This window comes from Diceros bicornis, chromosome 18 (genome assembly GCF_020826845.1).
Source record: "Diceros bicornis minor isolate mBicDic1 chromosome 18, mDicBic1.mat.cur, whole genome shotgun sequence".
Classification (NCBI taxonomy): Eukaryota; Metazoa; Chordata; class Mammalia; order Perissodactyla; family Rhinocerotidae; genus Diceros; species Diceros bicornis.
Genome location: NC_080757.1, coordinates 47064411 through 47080030, shown reverse-complemented (window position 1 = coordinate 47080030; position 15620 = coordinate 47064411). Strand labels below are relative to the sequence as shown.

The 15620-nt window shown below is 48.4% G+C and overlaps 1 protein-coding gene across 6 annotated transcripts in view; it reads left to right on the top strand.

Moving 5' to 3' along the window:
• The window catches only part of PECAM1 (platelet and endothelial cell adhesion molecule 1), a 74520-nt gene that overhangs the window by 49950 nt on the left and 8950 nt on the right, over nt 1-15620 (top strand). For 5 of the 6 annotated variants that reach the window (XM_058561384.1, XM_058561385.1, XM_058561387.1 and 2 more), the window contains 4 exons: nt 17-93; nt 1847-1900; nt 3239-3301; nt 9102-9158. In XM_058561384.1, coding sequence (XP_058417367.1) covers nt 17-93; nt 1847-1900; nt 3239-3301; nt 9102-9158 — 251 coding nt within the window. Of the gene's footprint in view, nt 1-16; nt 94-1846; nt 1901-3238; nt 3302-9101; nt 9159-9538; nt 10530-15620 lie in introns of those variants that run through there. The other variant, XM_058561388.1, reaches the window with a different exon arrangement.

The following is a 15620-nucleotide window of genomic DNA, read 5'->3' as shown; positions in this document are numbered from 1 at the left end:
TAAATTTCATTTCAAGGCCGGCAGCACCACTTCTGAACTCCAACAATGAGAAGATGTTGTCAGATCCCAATACTGAAGCCAACAGACATTATGGTACAGTCATGGTTTCCCAAAGTTGCTAAGTGTCTTTCCCAATTTGCTACACACTCCCTTACCCCTCTTAGAAACAGAATCTGTAGGTGATGAGGTTAAAGTTGGAAAGGAAACTGTCTTCCAGCAGGGGCACTTAATCTAATCAGTCATTGGATGGTGAGCTGATAAGCAAAACAAAAACCAAAGAAGAAAGGCAGAACATTTTACCCTAATTTCACCACCTTCTAAACATCCCAAGGAATGAAAGGAAGGGAATAATTATCATGTTGTGGATACCCATCCCGGGTTATCTTCAAAGACTTTGAACATTGCCCAAGTGTAATCATTCTCCATTTCTAAGACAGAGACCAGATACCAAATTAAGGCATTGGTAAAACATCTTCTCAGATAGAATTATTTATTACAAGCACAAGATAGTTTCATTCCAAACTTGCCACAATGGCAAACCAATTTAAATATTCTTCTGTTAGTAGAGGTATTTTTTTAAAAAGGGATGTAGTAAAGGAATACCTTTATTGCTTTATGAGGAATATTCCGTTATGAGGCTCATGCAAGCTTGAGAGTCAGCTCAGTAGGGTGGGCAGCCAATCCCAGGAGTTCTTTTTTTTTTTTTTGTGAGGAAGATCAGCCCTGAGCTAACATCCATGTCAATCCTTCTCTTTTTGCTGAGAAAGACCAGCTCTGAGCTAACATCTATTGCCAATCCTCCTCCTTTTCTTCCCCAAAGCCCCAGCAGATAGTTGTATGTCATAGTTGCACATCCTTCTAGTTGCTGTATGTGGGACGCGGCCTCAGCATGGCCGGAGAAGCGGTGCGTCCGTGCTCGCCCAGGATCCGAACCCGGCTGCCAGTATCAGAGCGCAAGCACTTAACCGCTAAGCCACGGGCCAGCCCCCAAAGAATTCTTAATCCTATTAGGCCTCTGAGAAAATTGCTTGAGCTTTTCAGCAGGGAGGCCAGCAACTTCCCAGAGTGGGCTCTAATTACATCACACAAAAAGTTCTGTCCCAGACCAGATCTAGGGCAGTTTTCTTTCTTTATCAGCAGGTTTGGGAATAGAACACCCATGTTATTTTCTAATTCTGTATCAGTGTTCCACGAAATAAGAAAATTTTAGCATATGCCTTTTATAGGGTATACTTGAGAAATATGTTATTTTGTTTTTTGGGGTTTTTTTTGTGAGGAAGGTCAGCCCTGAGCTAACATCCATGCTAATCCTCCTCTTTTTGCTGAGGAAGACCGGTTCTGAGCTAACATCTATTGCCAATCTTCCTCCTTTTTTTTTCCCCCAGAGTCCCCGTAGATAGTTGTATGTCATAGTTGCACATCCTTCTAGTTGCTGTATGTGGGACGCGGCCTCAGCATGGCTGGAGAAGCCGTGCGTCCGTGTGCACCCGGGATCCGAACCCGGGCCGCCAGTAGCGGAGCGCGTGCACTTAACTGCTATAAGCTTAACTTCTAATGAACTTACTCAAACTGAACAGGTCTGAATCTTGAACAACTCATAAGTAGAAGTATCCCTCCCATGAGATGGTGGAATTCCCACTAATGTTAGAAAGAGACCACACTGTAGGTCAGATGGGAACACATGGGACCAGGAGGGAACACAGACACCAGATACACTGCTGATTGCCAACTTAACTGAAGAAATTAGGCTTGACTTCCTTTCCTAGTGTCACCGAATTTTTAAAAAGTTATATAGGAAACTAGAATTTCCATTGGCCATTCATCCTAAGTGTTATTTTTCAACTAGGTTATAATGAAGATGTTGGAAACCATGCAATGAAACCAATAAATGAAAATAAAGGTAATTATCTAATTAAGTTTTTAAAATTAGAAACCCTTACATAAAAAAGTCTCCTAGGAAAAGAACTAGAACTGTTAAGACCTGTGGATATTTCCCCACCTCTCTTAAAGACCCTGTCACTGACTGCCGTGTAAATGAAGATGGCTGCTTGCTTTCTCCAAAGACGCTGTCCAGTGTCCCTAATGGGAAAGTAACCTAAATTCCAGTAGGAAAGAACTGGGTTATACCTAAAAGGGAACTTGCTGATTCAGAATGGGCTACCGAATAAGGTGGGAGGATCTCCTTTCTCTTGGATAGTAGAGGTGGAGGTGTTTTTAAAAATAGCATTGCAGCAAATCATCAGGTTGTACACCTTAAATTGACACAATGTTATATTATCAATTAGCTCAGTAAATCTGGGGAAAAAGTATTAAGGGGCTGGGATGGGAGAAGTATACAGGGTCCTTCAAAGATAGTGAAAACGTTCTTTTTCTTAAAAAGGGTAATAGGTACACTGTTATTTATTGCATTGTTATATTTTATACATAACATAAATATTATTTTGTATCTACTAAGTATTTAATAAAAATGAAAACTACATTGTAAAAAATAAAATAGCATTGCCACTAATTTTTTAAGACAATTAACAATAAATTACTTGCTTCTGCCTAAAGCTTAGAAGGATTGGGCTAAATCATTTTTCAAAATTCCTTTCCCCTTGGGGCTGCTATCGTGGGAGCTAAAACTCCAAAAAAGTAAAAGGATTCTGTAGATAATTCTGTGTCCTTGACAGCAGAATCACTGTTTTAGTTGCTGGTGAGAAACCCTGATTCTTTGAGGCTACAGAAATGAAACAATAATATTATTTTGAGTTGAAGACAAACTAATTTACTAGATTTCACCATAGCACGCGACAGCTTTCATTCACTTGTTTTTCTATGCATATGCCTCATACTCTCAGAGCGTTTTTGGGCTGGGGACACTGTTCCTCATTTCCTAAGATTCTTTCTATCTTGGAGATAGCTTTCCACGCCTGTGGCTGTGAGAAGGCTCCTAGAGTTGACTGCTGGGGCTGATACTGGCTGTTTTCTGTACCTACTGAGCTTTTACAAATCCTCCCAGTGGAAACAACAGGGAGCTGGGCAGGAGAGTCCTTCCACAGCCCGACAAGCACAGGACTCTTCGCTGTCTTCCCCAGCCTTAGGTTTCTTGCCCACTTACAATGGAGTTAAGCCTGTGTCCGGCTTTCCCCCTCGAAATACAGAATACTGTAATCACTTGACTGGCAGTCTCTAATGTGGTCTGAGGCCTCCAAGGAGATCCTGTCTAACTGCAGGGTGCTGTGGTTCTTTTGAGCAGAGCCTCTGACCTTGGATGTGGAGTACACAGAAGTGGAAGTGACCCCATCTGAGCCTCACCAAGGTAAACACCATCACTTGAGTGATTCCTTATGCTTTGCTCTGCTCTCTACTGGGGTGTAGACGCCGGGGTGGGGTGTGCTGTGACCCAGGGACAGGAAGGGAGGTGGTCTGCAGTCAGAACTGCTGGACACGCCTAAGGCAGGAGCAATGACCTTTGCCCAGGCTTTGAGGTGTAAAATTTCATTAGTTATTATTTATCATACTACTAATAATGGATACGTTTTATTAAGCACTTACTAAGTGATAAGAAATGTTTGTTGAGAGACTTTTTGAGGGCAGCCTCACTCCTGGGTGTTTGGGCTTTCTTCCAGAGGTAACCCCCTTGCCCAAACCCAGCATCTTCCTTAAAAAGTTGCTTGCAATCTGAGCTTGTGTAAATGAAATGCATGTTTGAAGGTAGTGAGGGCTCTGCTATTTAAAGGGACACGTGGGTAAAGGTTTTTGAAAGAACAGAATCCCTTTTCATGTAAACAGAGGCACTGGCTTTATGCTTCAGGTTTTGTTTTTATGTGCATGATTCTCTCTTGTGGCCTGACCTGGAGGTCCCTAGCTCTGGTTTTGTGCTGGGGAGACTGGCTCAGAGTGGGCTGGTCCACAGCAAATGCAAGAACATCAATCTCAGTTGCCTTTGGCCCCACAAAAAACCATGCATATCTTCCTAACCCTCCTCCACCTTAGTTCTCCCAGAGGCCACTGCATTCTCAAGGAAGCAGCCACCCAGAGCCTCCTGCCCTGCTGGGAAGCTCCTTGGGGCTATTGCCATGCATTCCCCTTCCTGCTGAGGCTAAGGCTATGGACGGCTCCACTCAGCCATACAGGCCTGGGGCAGCTTTCCAGACCAGGCCTGTGTAACATTAGCCAGAGCCACGCGGCAATGACCTCCTCTTGTCACCTCTTGCTCTATGTTCTGGGAGGAGTTTTGGGTTCCTTCCTTCTTCCCTTGCTTAGGTTCTGCGTACCATGTCAGCAAGTATGTGCACAGAACCTTCAGGCAGAACCCTTAGTCTGTGTGATGCACAGTGGGGGCACCATTCCCATAGTCTGCAGTCAGAATGGCCCCTAGAGTTGGTACAGCCCAATCTGTAGACTACAGAGGGCATCCTGCTTCCAAGTCTAGACTGGACCTGGGAGGGGTGGGGACCATGGCAGGCCTGAAGTTCTCTCCCTCTTTATTTCACTGTAAAGTGATTTGCTTGTTGAGTTAACAAATTAAGGGCCCATGATGGACCAGCCCCGTGCAGGCAGCAAAGGATATATGTGGCCCCTCATGAAGGTATAGCCTATGAGGGAGCTGGGAAAACAAGAATCTAAGAATAAACAGATACTATCAGGTTATATTAAGTGCTTGGAAGGAAAAGAACGGGTACAATGAGAAAGCATGAAAAGTGACAACTTTTTAGGCTTGGGTAGTCCCAGGAGGTCTATTTGAGGGGTAGCATTTAAGCTGGGGCCTGAGGGGCACAAAGAAGGCGGCCCCACCAAGAGGAGGGAGGGGTGGGAGGACCCAGGAAATGAGACGGGCGGTGTGAGTTGGCCCAGAGCTTGGCTCATTTAAGAATCTGGAAGGAGACTCATGTGTTTGCAGACAGAGTGAGAGGGAGAGGAAGCAGATAAAGCTGGGGAGGATGGGGTCGGGCCTGCAGAGCCCCTGAGGTTCTCTTTGCCTTCTAGTCTCAGTGAATTAGGGGTCTTTGGAAGCCTTTAAGCAGGAAAGTGACAGATTCCCACTTCCTTCTTTAAAAACGATCCTTGTGGCTGGTGTGGAGGATGGATTGAAAAGGGGACAAGAATGGAAGCAGAGAGACCAGTGTGTTATCACCAGGCGAGGGGATGAGGGAGGAGCCAAGGTGCTGGCAATGGATGGATTCTGGATATATTCTGGAGACATCACAGCACTGGATGAAAAATTTCGTGGCCAGGATGAGGGAGACAGAATCGCCCCATGTTTCTGGACTGAACAACTGCATGGATGGTCATGATGTCTGTGACTGGGAGGAACAGGCTCTCGGTGAGATCTAGTTCAGCTAGGTTAAATTTGAGATGCCCCAGAGGAGACCCACACAGGGGTCTTGTGCTCAGAACTGAGTCTGAGTGGGCTGTGGCCAGTGGAACTGTAGGGGGCTCCCTGCCCTCTTTCCCTGGTCCAGTCTGAACCCCTCCATCACTGTGCATCGTGGGCTCAGTCTCGTGGGTAACAGCTTACTTCCTCTTAAGAGGGCTTCAGGCTTGGAAGGAAAGAAAAACCATAACAGGAGGGCAGAGCTGCCCAAAGACTTTGCATGTGTGTGGAAAAACCCTGCTGTCCTCCACACCCCACAGAGCACTCAAGCAGACAGCGATTGCCCTGGGCTCTGGCCTCGAGGTTCTGATACTGTTTCCAGAGGGCCAGACCCTGCCCTTACTCTGCTGCCAGCTGGGCCAGGGCGAGGTAGAATTATGACGGCTGTGCTTGGTGGCTGGAAGGCTTTGGATTTGAGGGAACTGAAGCAGCATGAAGGAAGCAGGGTTTTGTCCTTGGAAAAGTCTGTTTTCCCCTCCTTTGGGAATGTTTCCATGTCAGTAGCATCTGGTTTTCTTTTTCTTGCTTGAAGGTGGGAGAGTTTGAAGGGAAAAGAAGGACCCCTAGCACTAGGTGTAGCAGGGTTGCTCTCCTTGCCAAGCTGTGCAGCTGCAGGGTTGCAACCACCCAACAGGTCACCTTTTCCCAATTCGCACAAAGGTGCTGTGTGGGCTGCGGGGCCTTGGTAGAGCTAGAGTAAGTGTCGCTTGAATAGAGATGGAGAGGATTCAAGTTGAGTTTTCTGGACCCAGCCTCCCTGGCAGCTAGGGGACAGTGGGGGAGGGCAGGCCTGGCCTACGATATTGTCCCTTTGCTTCCTCATAAGTGGGGAGTGGGGCATTAGTAAGGGTTCAAGGCCAGTGGTGAGTAAACCTGACCTGGTCTTGGCCAACCCAGTTCCCTGTTCTCAGAGCCTCCTTCCTCTACAGTAGGGAGGGAGGAGGGGATGGGGACCACGTCCAGTTCTAACGCTGGCTGGCAGCTGACCAAGTGGTCGCTTAGGGGTGGAGGAGGGGCGGGAAGGAACTCGTTAAACCCCGGTTTGCTGCTTGTTTGCTCTGAGACTAATTGCTGGGAAAACCCCATGACGTTGAAGCCATCTCTTTCTCTGTTAACAGAGGAAAAACAGAAGCCAAAATAAAGGCCCATCAGGAAACATCCCTGACAGCAGAGACAAACAGCTTGTCGGCCTGGGTTAGTCATTAGCAGGCAGCTGCTGCCACAGAGGGGAGAGGTGGGGAGATAGTCATGAGCTGTGACTCCCCACCCCCATCACTGAGCTGGGCAGAACCAGGAGGGCAGCAGGAGAAACCACTGGAGCAGCTGCAGATCTAGCAGCTCAACCAAGAAGTGGAAACCACCCTGCTGCCCTGGCTGATGCGCAGAGTTAGGAGATGAAAGAGAGTCAGGTGTGGCTTCTCAGGTCCAGAGGGAGTTAGAGAGTCCCCAAGGTGACCAGAGAGGTCTACCGACCATCCTTTATGGGCCTGGGGGTAGTGGAGTTCACAAGGGTGTCCAGGCCCCCACGCTTGGCCACCCAGCACCCGCACTCAATTCCTTCCCGTTGTGGGGCTGGGTCAGAGGATGAACTGGCAGGAACCCCAGCACATCAGATATGTGGTGCCCTATAGTGTTTATCACAGCGTTGTTTGCACATCATCTGCCCCACAGCCTGGAGCTCTGGAGAGCTGGGACCAGATCCAGTTTGCTTTTTCCTCTTTCACGGTGCCCAGCACACAGGAGGTGTTAGGACCATGTTGAATGACTGAGTTGCCCAGGCCTGACGTTGAGCAGAGTCCCTTGGGGATATGGTAGATCCCCCAGCAGATATGGGGATTGCTGGAGATTCCCTCCACACTCCCAAATCTGGTGCTGTGGAGGGAGGGTGGAGAGCGGTGTGGGCATCTCTGCTGTTCTCTTAGAGAAAGATAGGTGTCCCAGCAGGGGGATGCTGGGTATCTCAGCCACTCTCTTGAGTGCCAGCTCCTGTTCAGTGCCCTGGGGAGTTACTACAATGCCTTCTGCAAGGCTCTGGCACCCCAAATGCCCCCCTGTCAGGATCTGAACTACCCCCCTTTCTCCTGGCATTTGGCTCCTGACCCAGGAACCGCCACATTTAGTGTAATGAAAGACCGTGACTTTAATCCTAAAACCTAAAACCTCAGGGATTGGGCTGATTATGCAAGACCTTCCTGAAGGTCGGGTGTCTGAGACAGAGGAAGCTGCAGGGACACTGACTAGTGCCTTTACTGTCACATCAAACCTTTACAAGTGCTTCCATGTAGCTGTGGAAGGTCTGGGACTGGGGGATGTGCAAAACCTCAGGGGCTGCCCTGGAAGAGTCGGGGTCCACGGGGGGAGATAGTCGTGGGGACAAACAACGTCAGTGTGGTGGACAAGTGTCCCCAAAGTGCTGTGGGAGCACAGGGGGCCCACGTAACTGCCCAGCGCACAGGGAAGGGGTGAATGTGTGAGGGAGTATGTAGGTGGGTGAGGGTGTGTGTACCTAGTGCAGGAGCAAAGCTTGTCCTGGGGCTTAGAGGACGAGGGGGAACGGGGCAAAGAAAAAGTGTCATGCAGGCAGTGGCGGAGTGTGTGCAGGGTCAGGGGGTGAGAAAGGGGGGCGTCCCTGGAGCATAGTGAGTGGAAGGAATCTCGGTACAGTTAGAGTCCATGAACATGCCCTGGCCATCTGCCCCCGGGGAAAGAAACGTCCGTGTGACGCTGCCCGTGGCGGCAGGAAGCATTTTAGTCTGGGGTTCCGTTTTCTGAGCTGTAGGAGGAGAACGCTGGCCACAGGGATCAGGTGCCTTACTACAATGAGGCTTCCTGGTCCTTTGTGCAGGTGAGAGGAGCCGGGGAAGTGATGGGTCCCATCCTGTTTCCTGAGGGTTTGTGAGTGTGCGTGTCCACACGGGTGTGCAGTCTGTGTGTGCATACTGTGTGTGTGTACTATAAGTGTGTGTACATGTGTGTGTATACACAACCTGTGCATATACATCAACTTAAAATAAAAAGATGGCTATACTGGCGTGCTTTGTCTCCCAAACCCTTGAGTCTCCCCTGGGTATAATCCACACCCTGGGTCGGTCATCTTGTCTGCTGTTCAGAAAGGTCAAGACTGGAAGATCTCAACCCTGTCTGCGCGTTAGAATTTCCCAGGGAGCTCTTAAAACGCACCAGTGCCAGGGCCCACTCCAAACCACTTCTATCAGAATCTGCAGTGGGCCCAGGTGTGGCATTTGAAATCAACTAGCCCAGCTGTCTAGATCTGTAAGCAGTTCTCAGTCCCAGCTGATCCTTAGAGTCACAGACGATGCCCAGGCTCTAACCTAGACCTCGGGTGATTGGGAGGCCACAGCCCAGCATCCTAGGAGAGGCTGGCAGGGCAGCTGGACACAGGGACACAGTGGCAGGGAAAGAGGGATGAGACCACAGAGTTGGAGGCTGCAGGCCTGTGCCAGGGGCCCCTCCACCTACGGCCCTTTAGGTCCAGGGTTCCCACAGTGGCCTGTTGACCTCATACTTGCAGGCTGAGAGTGACACTGGTTAGACCAGGATCTTCTAAAGCCAAGAACTGGGCTTCGTGGTGGCAAGGTCTCCAGGCACTCGTGAAGACAGGCACCTTGGGGTGGGGCCGTGGGAGCCTTGCCCAGGGAGCCTCTGACATTTTCCTGCTTCAGCAGTGGGCTGACCTGGGGCCCAGAGACAACTATTGACCTTTGCCTCTTCCCTTTTCCAGGTCTGGGAACAAAGGGCACGGAGACAGTGTACAGTGAAATCCGGAAAGCTGACCCTGGTGAGTGAGGGCCCCCTGGCTCCCCCAAGCCTGGGAGGACATGTCCCCCAGAATCATCCATGGGGCCTTGGAGTGGGCAGAGAAAAGAGGGAGCAAAGGAGGCCCAAAAGGGGTGCCACCTCTTACACCAGAGTTGTTGACTCTCTCAACACCCTTAAAAAGTAGTCACGGGTTACATGTGCTATTTATTTAGTCACCAAACACATTGAATGCCTGCTACAAGGCAGGCAAACAGAACCTCGTACATTCACAATACCTAATGGGTGGGCGAGTGAACGGGAGTGTGTCCTGGCACCACTGTGTGCTCACAGGACGCCTGGCAGGGTTACGGGCACTGTCTCATGACCCCAGAGAAGCTGAGTGGCCCTGCCTATTCTCAGGTGCCAGCCAATGAGCCTCACCTGCTCCTCACACGGGCCCTGGTGCACGGGGGCTCCCGAAGGTCTTGGACAAAATCAGTGCTTTGCTTTGACGATGGCAGTCGCTTCAGCCTGTCTGAGAGAACACTGACTTTGGGGCGAGGGTCCCGATCTGCTCCCACTTCTGTTGACTTCTGCCTAGACCCCACTTCAGTTCCCATCTCCACTGCTTCCTCATGAAGAGCTTCCCACAGGACTGAGCACAGTGGCCAAGCAGACAGGGAACTGGGGAAGCTCCCGACCATCTCATTTTTTATGTAATTATTCTATTCCATTCTGGTGAAATGAAATCCACAAAGACTACTTTTAAATTCTGAAAATAAGTCGCAATCCAAAAGGCAGAAACATTCTGGGGGAAACAGTCACTATGTGGATATCTTGCTTTGTACAACAGACCTCTTTTTAAGTGGATTCTTTGAAAGGAATCATCATTAAAAGAGCTGGGAGACTTCGATAAAGCCCGGCTACTCTCAGTGTCCACAGACCGGCAGCAGCAACTGTCTCAGGCCCAACCCAGACCCACAGCATCAGAATCTCCAGCATCTGAACTTGACCAAGCTCCCCGAGATTTCTGCTGCTGCCAACATTTGAGAAGCACTATGTTATCTGAAGAGCATGCTTTTAATCTGAAATATAGGAATCACCCCTTAATCTTTTTGTAAAAATGATATTTTCATGGGTTCCACAGGGGCAGAAACCCAGTCCCTGTGGAAGTTGGCACTGACGGAATGATTTTTGAAAACTGTTTCCCAAGGGATTTTTGGCTTCTGTATCTCATTTTGCCTTCTCAGTACAGTCGGAGCTAGCAAAACACAAATTGGGAAATAAATAGGCTTTCTCCATTCTTCTAGCGTAACAGAAAGCTAAAGGCCAAGTAGGCCTCAGCATTGGTCCTTTTAGGTAATCGTGCAAAAATGCCCCTTCTGTTTTCCCTTAGATTGTTCATTTTCGGTTGCTTTGGTTATGCAAATGCTCACATTTATTGAGCGTTTACCGTGCGTGCTGTGGTCTATCTTACATTATCTCTTTCAATCCTCACAATAACTCCCATTTTACAGTTTAGGATATTGAGGCATAGAGAGGTTCAAACACTTGTCCAAGGTCACACAGCAAGCAAGTCCCCAAGAACTGGCCCACCCTGGAGCCGGACTTGGTGCTCCTGATCACTGAGCTTCACTGCCCTTGGGTTGGGGGAAGGGAAGCTGCTGGAGCATAGAGGCCACAGGGATCCCCACAGGCCACAAGAGACCTTGGGGTCTGCGGTCATCTGAAGCCCTTTACCGCTGGTGAAGGCCACACCCAACGTGGATTCCAAACGTTTGTGTTAGGGGCCCTGCAAATTAGACCAACAAAAGACATTAACAAGAGAAAAACCAAGAGTGATGAGTGACCCAGTGGAGTGGTTAGAATTTGGGGCTTATTTAGCTTGTTAACCAAGAACAATAAATTTATAGAGAAGTGACAAAACAAAGGAAAAGGGGTTCCAAGGGTGGCAAGCTGTGGGAAAGTAAATATGTGGGGACACTAATGGAGTAAGGTTTTTTTTGTGCAGGTCCATCTCGGCACCAGCTTTCCATCATCTTCATGGCCATAAAACTCCCTTGGGAGACAGGATTTATGGCAGTCCTCATTTCTCAGAAGTTTCTGCTTTTAGTCAGATGAGGGAAGCTCCTGGAAGGCTTCTTTCTGCATCCGTTGATTCTCATTTGCCTCCAGCTCAAAATAATCCCTATACCAAAGTGGTATATTTGGGGCTGGCATCTTCTGATTTAAGGCAGCTGTTTAAGTGGGTTCACTTGGGATCCCCAGACTGGTTCTAGATGCCTGAGTCCTCAGTCCTGAGCTGTTGGAACCTGACTGCTCCCTCTGGACGTGGGCTGGAATGGATCATAGGCACCTAGAACCCAACCCAGTAGGGATTCCAGGTGGTGAAGGGCCCTTTTATGCTGGGAGAGATCTGAGCCCCTGTCCTGGTGCTGCCACTTACCAGCTGTGTGACTTTGACCAAGATGCCTAACCTCTCTGAGACTCAATTGCTTCAACTGTTAAATGAAGATGGGATTAAATCAGAACAGGGAATGAGATAGCCCCAGGGGAGATGGTGCTAATTACCCCAAGCACTTGGTCAGCGTATCATCCCTACCACATAGTGAGCTTTCAATCCATTTTAGCTGAAAAACGCAAGAAAATTCGAGCCCTAGAGTCCAGTGTCTTGACCAGGGCGAGACCAGAGCCCTCTCCCCACTCCCAGGCCAGCACGCTCCCACTGCCCCATCTGGGCCATCAGGGGTCAGTGGGGCTTGGGTCCCTCTGTAATTTGGTCTCTAACCTGGCAGCTGGCTCCTGCACAGAGGTTGAGGGTAGAGCGAACTGTGGGTCTGTAGCCGAAACCACAGTGCAGCTGCGAAAGCCAGCGCCCCCACCTCGCCTCAGAGGCTCCGGTCCTGGAAGCCAAGGGATTTCCTGTTTCTGAGCATTTCCCACTCAGCTGCTGCTCAAGGAGAGGAGGCTGCAGGCCTTGGTTGATTTCTCTTCCCTTTTCTTTCTTTCTTTTCCTCTTACTCTCAGATGCCCGCTTAATCCTCAAAATCATCGTAGGGTTGATGGAGGCTCTATTATTGACCCTGCTCTACTGACGGGGAAATGGGCCCAGAGGTTAAATAACTTGTCCTAGTCCCAAGGCCAGCGGTGGCAGTGGCAGAGCTGGGATTTGAATGCAAGAAGCCTGGCTGCAGAGCCGCGCTCTACACGAGCCGTCACGTTTCCCCTCTGTGTTGCCAAACCAATTGACAGCGTGCTTCTGCATCTTCCAGCTTTCTTTGTTTGGTTTTCACATTATCATCAACTTAATTAGAGGATTCAACTCTGTCTACTTTAGAAGTTAAGAGTAACAGCCTGGTATGGTCTGGATGACCCTGGGCACGTCGTGCACATGGACCTCAGTCACCTTCTCTCTGAAATGAGGGGGATGGGCTGGAATCTAGATCAAAGGTTCTCCAGGTTTGTTAAAACAGATGGCTTGGTATTACCTCCTGAGTTTGTGATTCAGTAGTTCTGGAGTGGGGCTGAGAATTTGCATTTCTAACAAATTCCCACGTGCCGCTGCTGCAGGTCCAGTGTCCACACTTTTAGAACAATCTTCTAGATGCTCTAAGTTCCTTCTGATTGCACCAGTCTAAATTCTGCTCTGCCTCTTGTTTGAAGGGTGGATTCTCTTAATCCCCAGCAATCCTGGTGGGATTGCTCAGGGTTGGCCAGCAGAGATAACCCAGAAACACTGTGTGTGTGTGTGTGTGTGTGTGTGTGTGTGTGTGTGTGTGTGTGTGTGTGTGTGTGTGTGTGGGAGGGGAGACCCACAATAAAATCAAGGCCCTGGTGAGAGTGGGCCTCTGGGCAGGTCAGGGAGAAGGCTGAGTGCAGAGCTGAGTCTTTTCTAACCTTTCCTTCTTAATTTTTTCTTCTTCCCCATATGAATTTCTCAGTTCCCCATCGTCTTCCAAGCAGCACTTCAGGGCTGGCTATTTTGGGAAATGGCTCACAGGGCGTAGTTCTGGCTCTTAAACCCCCTTTTTCCCCTGAGTGATACAAAGGAAAACTGCTCCTCTAGATAAGCAAAAGGGCATTGGGCAGGCCTGCCTCCAAGGAGCAGCCCCAGGGCGGAGCTCTGAGTAGGACCAAGGCCCTGCAGAGAGTGTTGGGGGCTGCCAGCTGAGGAATGTCGGGGATCTCGTAGGCCATGGGAGTCACCAGATCTTTGCAATCTTGGCTTTAGGTTCTAAACTCAGCTTTTTTTTTTTTTTTTTTTAACTTGGTAAAATATACATAACACTTGCCATTTTAACTACTTTTAAGTATACATTTCAGTGGCACTAAGTACATTCGCATTGTTGTACAACCATCACCATCATCCATCTCCAGAACTTTTTCATCTTTCCAGACTGATACTCCATACCCATTAAACAATAACTCCTCACTCTCCCCAGCCCCTGGCAATGACCATTCTACTCTGTATCTCTGTGAATTTGACTACACTCAGCTTGTTCATCTGTTAAATGAGGTGGTTAATGAGTGATCTTAAGTTGCCTTCCAGTCATAACATTCAGAGAGTTTCAATGTCCTGGCATTTGGAAATGATGACCATTTGTCTATGCCTTGGTCACTCCAGACCCATGCCCCTGAACGTGTTGGTGGGGAGTCAGTCACTTAGAGTCACTCCCTGGGTCCCTTGGAGCCAATCCTAATCCTGTACCCACCGTTGACTCTCAAGTTTACCCTTCAAATCTGAATTAAGCCATGGGTCTCAGGGGCCACTTTACTGGGTTTCTGCTGCATTCATGTCAGCTGGAGTCCAGCCTGGATGGTTTTTGTACTGCGAACCTAACGGAAAACATCCTAAGTAGGGGTTTGGTCTCAGCTCTGCCCTTAGCAGGTTATATGACTTGGCCTCACCCCACTTCTCCCTTGGGCATCAGCTTTCTCATTAACTCTCTGTAAAATACCCCTGACCTGTGTAGAATTGCTGCAGACTGAACATCTCAGTGTGTTTGTGTGGCCCTTGGGTGGATAAAGGCTGTGGTAGGCAGGTGGGTTCTATAAAATGAGAAGGAGGGGGCGTCTCTTCCAACTCAGCATCTCCCGCTGGGTCATGGTCATGGTCATGCAAGTCTGCTTTGCCATTTGGAGCCTACTAGTTTGTTGACATATAGCCAAACTAACATCTTGTCCAAGCAATGAACTCTTAGTCTAAGGCAAGGAAGCCTCTTGATCTTTGAGCTTTCCCCACTTCCAGATGTTAGATGATTCCTTGCTTTATGTTCCCTGCCTAGTAGGGAGGGAAGGAGAGCGGTTCCTGGTACTAGGAAAATTATACCAGAAAGAGACCAAATTGAGAGATGCCTAAGGAGAAGTGAAAGCAAGCCCTGGGATACAGCCAAGCAGGCTGAGAAAGAGTTTTTGCCTCTCAGTAAGATTCAGCTTCCTTAGGGAAATGGAGAAACTGATAATTTCCTCATAATTTGTATCTGCAAGCTTAGCACTTGAGGTTTTTTAAGTTCTTACTCTCTTTTCATTATTGTATAAGGTTAGGTTTTGCAAATCCCAGTCAGCAATAGTAGATCTAGTTACAGCTTATCAGAAATGGGAAAAGTAGTCTGTTTTTATGTCTCTTACTAAGCAGTAATGTAGGTGGTCCTAAGAAGTGAGCATTTAAAGTAAGTAGGTCAGGTTACAGTTTGGTACCTTTCTCTCTTAACACCTAACTAGAGCCAATTTACTCCCATCCCCTTTAGCTTTGGACTTTATGCAAGATAAGCTTGTACCCACCCGAGTTCTCCTGGTTTTGAAGGCAGCATCCTCCCAGGGCTGTTATAGCTTTGCTGTTCTGGGTTGCAGGGCGAGCTGAGGTCAGAAGCCCCCTAACCTCTCTTCTGGTTTATGGTCCACTTCCTCCTCCTCTGACTGGTGCCCACTAATCCAAGGAAAGGTTTGATTTTCTTTTCCTCTGCCTTGTTCTCCTAGTGCTCTCCTGGTGACAAGAACTAAAAGAGAGACACTGTAGCTGGCTAGGGAACCTCTCCATAAACACATGGCTGTCCATGGCTTGCTCAGCATCTTCTCTCAACCGGGTTAAGCCTTGTGTGAACTGCAATTTCTGGCTAGCCGGGAAAGTTTGTATCTTTACTCCAATAATCTTTACTCAGTACTTGATTGTTTTACAGTGCTCCAGCTTATTCTGAAAGAACTTTATAAAATGGCTTGCAGTTCATCTAAAGCAAGATGTATTAACATATATTTACACCAGTTTTTAAGACAGAAGACTAAAGTGGTTTATTACAATTAGCAACACAGTCAAGTTCTTGCCTATGAAAGAACTCAGGTCTAGGATAAGATTTCCACAGCTTAGCGCAGTGGTTCTCAATGCAGAAGACATTTGCAATGTTTGGAGACATTTTTGGTTGTCATAATTTGGGGGAGAGGAGGGGTGCTACTGCGTCTAATGGATGGAGGCCAGGGCTACTGCTAAACATCTTCCAATGTACAGGAC